The following is a 2,188-nucleotide window of genomic DNA, read 5'->3' as shown; positions in this document are numbered from 1 at the left end:
TCAATTCGAACTATCCTATTTCTCTTTCTGTTATTTGGGATATTGGAAGTGCAACCTTTATAATTTTCAATGGAGTTCATTTGATGAGAACTCACTTGGGAATACTATATTCTTTTGCCTGTTAAAAATACTGCTACACATCTTTTCATGGGGATTACTTCTAACATCGGCATTTATATTGTTTCCAACCTCTATCCTGTAAGGAAAATTCAGGGATTTGAAAAAGATTTGTATTAGTCGCATCCTTCCAGTCATTTTATGCGTTATTTCTTTCCCGGGTCTCATGTATCAACTTTTCTTTAATTTTATTATATATGCATTGATTTTTCATTAATTTAACATTGGGGTACTTTTGTCCCCTTTTTATTATTTGCTCTTTTTTTTTTTTGTTTTTTTTTCTTATTTTTTCTTTTTTCTTTTTTTTTTTTTTTATTTTTTTATTTTGTGCCTCTCTACATTTGAGACATCCTGTCACTGACTTGAATTCCATGTTGTTAAGGCCCACGTAAGAGGTCACCAGGTAAGGAAGCAATACAAATTAATCTGGTCTGTTGGAATCCTAGAGAAGGTCATATTACGCTGGAGACGTAAGGGCAGAGGCTTACGTGGATTCCGACCAGATACCCTTAACATGGTCCCCAACCCACCAAGCAATCCTTCACAAGAGGATGACTATGATGTTCTCAAAGAAGGAAGGAAGCAAAGTGAAGAAAGGTTCCAAAAGGCCCTTTCAAGGGTGAAATCCATGGTCCAGTACCCGGAGGCACGTGCTCAATACCGGCGGGTGCTGAATGTAGTAGAGGACTTTCGTCAAACCAAGGTATTATATTTTCTAATATATGGATTATTGCCTATAGCATATGATTGATCCTCTGCAGTGGTTACTACTACTACTGCACTTCCCAGTGTAAATACATACATGGCCCAGTTGGTTTTATTTGGCATTGGAACAGCTCTAACATCTCTTGCTGTATATAGTTCTAATCAGAACTCTGCTTGGGTCCTTGGCTTTCGAGTTCTGTATCAAAATCCTTGTTGGACCCATGGCTGAATTCAAAGTAGATTGTAAAAGCTAGAATACATTCAGGTTTGACAGTTGTCACAGGTCATATACTGTAATTTAGATATGGTTTGACTTTTATATATGGTGGTTTTTACTTTTTATACGCAAGGAAATCCTATTTATAGTAGTGCGGGACTTGTACAAACACAAGGGTAGTTTAAAAATTATACTTCATTACTGATCTTGATCTTGTTGGGTTAATACATGTTCATAAACAAATTTCTTGAGTTTAAACTATTATATTATATTATATAGTTAAATATTTAAAATATATTAAATATTTGTAACTTATTAAAAGGAATTTATATTAAAAAATTGAATATTATTTTAAACTATTAATGCTATTAACTTTTTAATTAGTAAGAATATAAATTAATAAAAGAAATTATTTTATTATTGGTTATGCAGATGAGCAGCTCCCTCACTATTAATAAAAAATTTACTGCCAAAGTAAGGCCTTAGTTCATTTTTTTTAAATTACTTTTGTTTCAATAAAAAGGTACATTTATATATGAAAATCCCGTTTCAACATCCAAACACAACAAATTTCTACTTTTACTTTAATAATAATAATAATAAATTCTTGAAAAATTTAAATGAATTCATAAATTTTCAATAAACCCTTGGAAAAAAAATTATCCAATAATTTCTAAAAATTATAATAGTGAACTTATAAATTCCTACAATAACAGAATTGAAATCTAAGAAAAATAATTGGGTTCAGCTTGCAGTTTTTCACTATAATTTTCAGATATTATTTTCTTTTCTTTTATCAAAATTGGCCATAATCTAATAGTCAATAGGGGCTATTTGTATCCGTCAGCTATGCTATAAATGCTGGAATCCAAATTTTAGTCAAGACCTTTTCTCTGTTCGAAGCTTATTTGTTTGGTTTATGAATCTATAAACAGAAAACAATTGTTAGCAGACGTCTCAGTCAAATTTTGCTTTTCCTCTCTTCTTGCTATATTTCTCCTTCCAAATTGTGTTTGTTTAGGGTAAACATAGGTGAAATTTTTCATGGAAAAAGTTCCAATTTTATGTATATAATTTTTCTTTTAGAACTGAAACAGATTAGAGAATAATTGGTGTTAATTCAATAAAATCAAATTACGAATATACATA

At 30.7% G+C, this 2,188-nt stretch overlaps 1 protein-coding gene across 1 annotated transcript in view; it reads left to right on the top strand.

Annotated features, from left to right (window-relative positions):
* Positions 1 to 1,244, top strand: part of LOC107633883 (calmodulin-binding transcription activator 2) — an 8,271-nt gene extending 7,027 nt beyond the window's left edge. Inside the window, exon 14 of the mRNA XM_021117472.1 lies at positions 500 to 1,244. Within this exon, the coding sequence (XP_020973131.1) occupies positions 500 to 868 (369 nt within the window). The 3' untranslated portion in view covers positions 869 to 1,244. The remainder of the gene's footprint in view (positions 1 to 499) is intronic.

This window comes from Arachis ipaensis, chromosome B03, assembly GCF_000816755.2.
Source record: "Arachis ipaensis cultivar K30076 chromosome B03, Araip1.1, whole genome shotgun sequence".
In the NCBI taxonomy this organism is placed as follows: domain Eukaryota; kingdom Viridiplantae; phylum Streptophyta; class Magnoliopsida; order Fabales; family Fabaceae; genus Arachis; species Arachis ipaensis.
The sequence above is the reverse complement of the archived record's forward strand: the minus strand, read 5'-3'. Positions and strand labels throughout refer to the sequence as shown.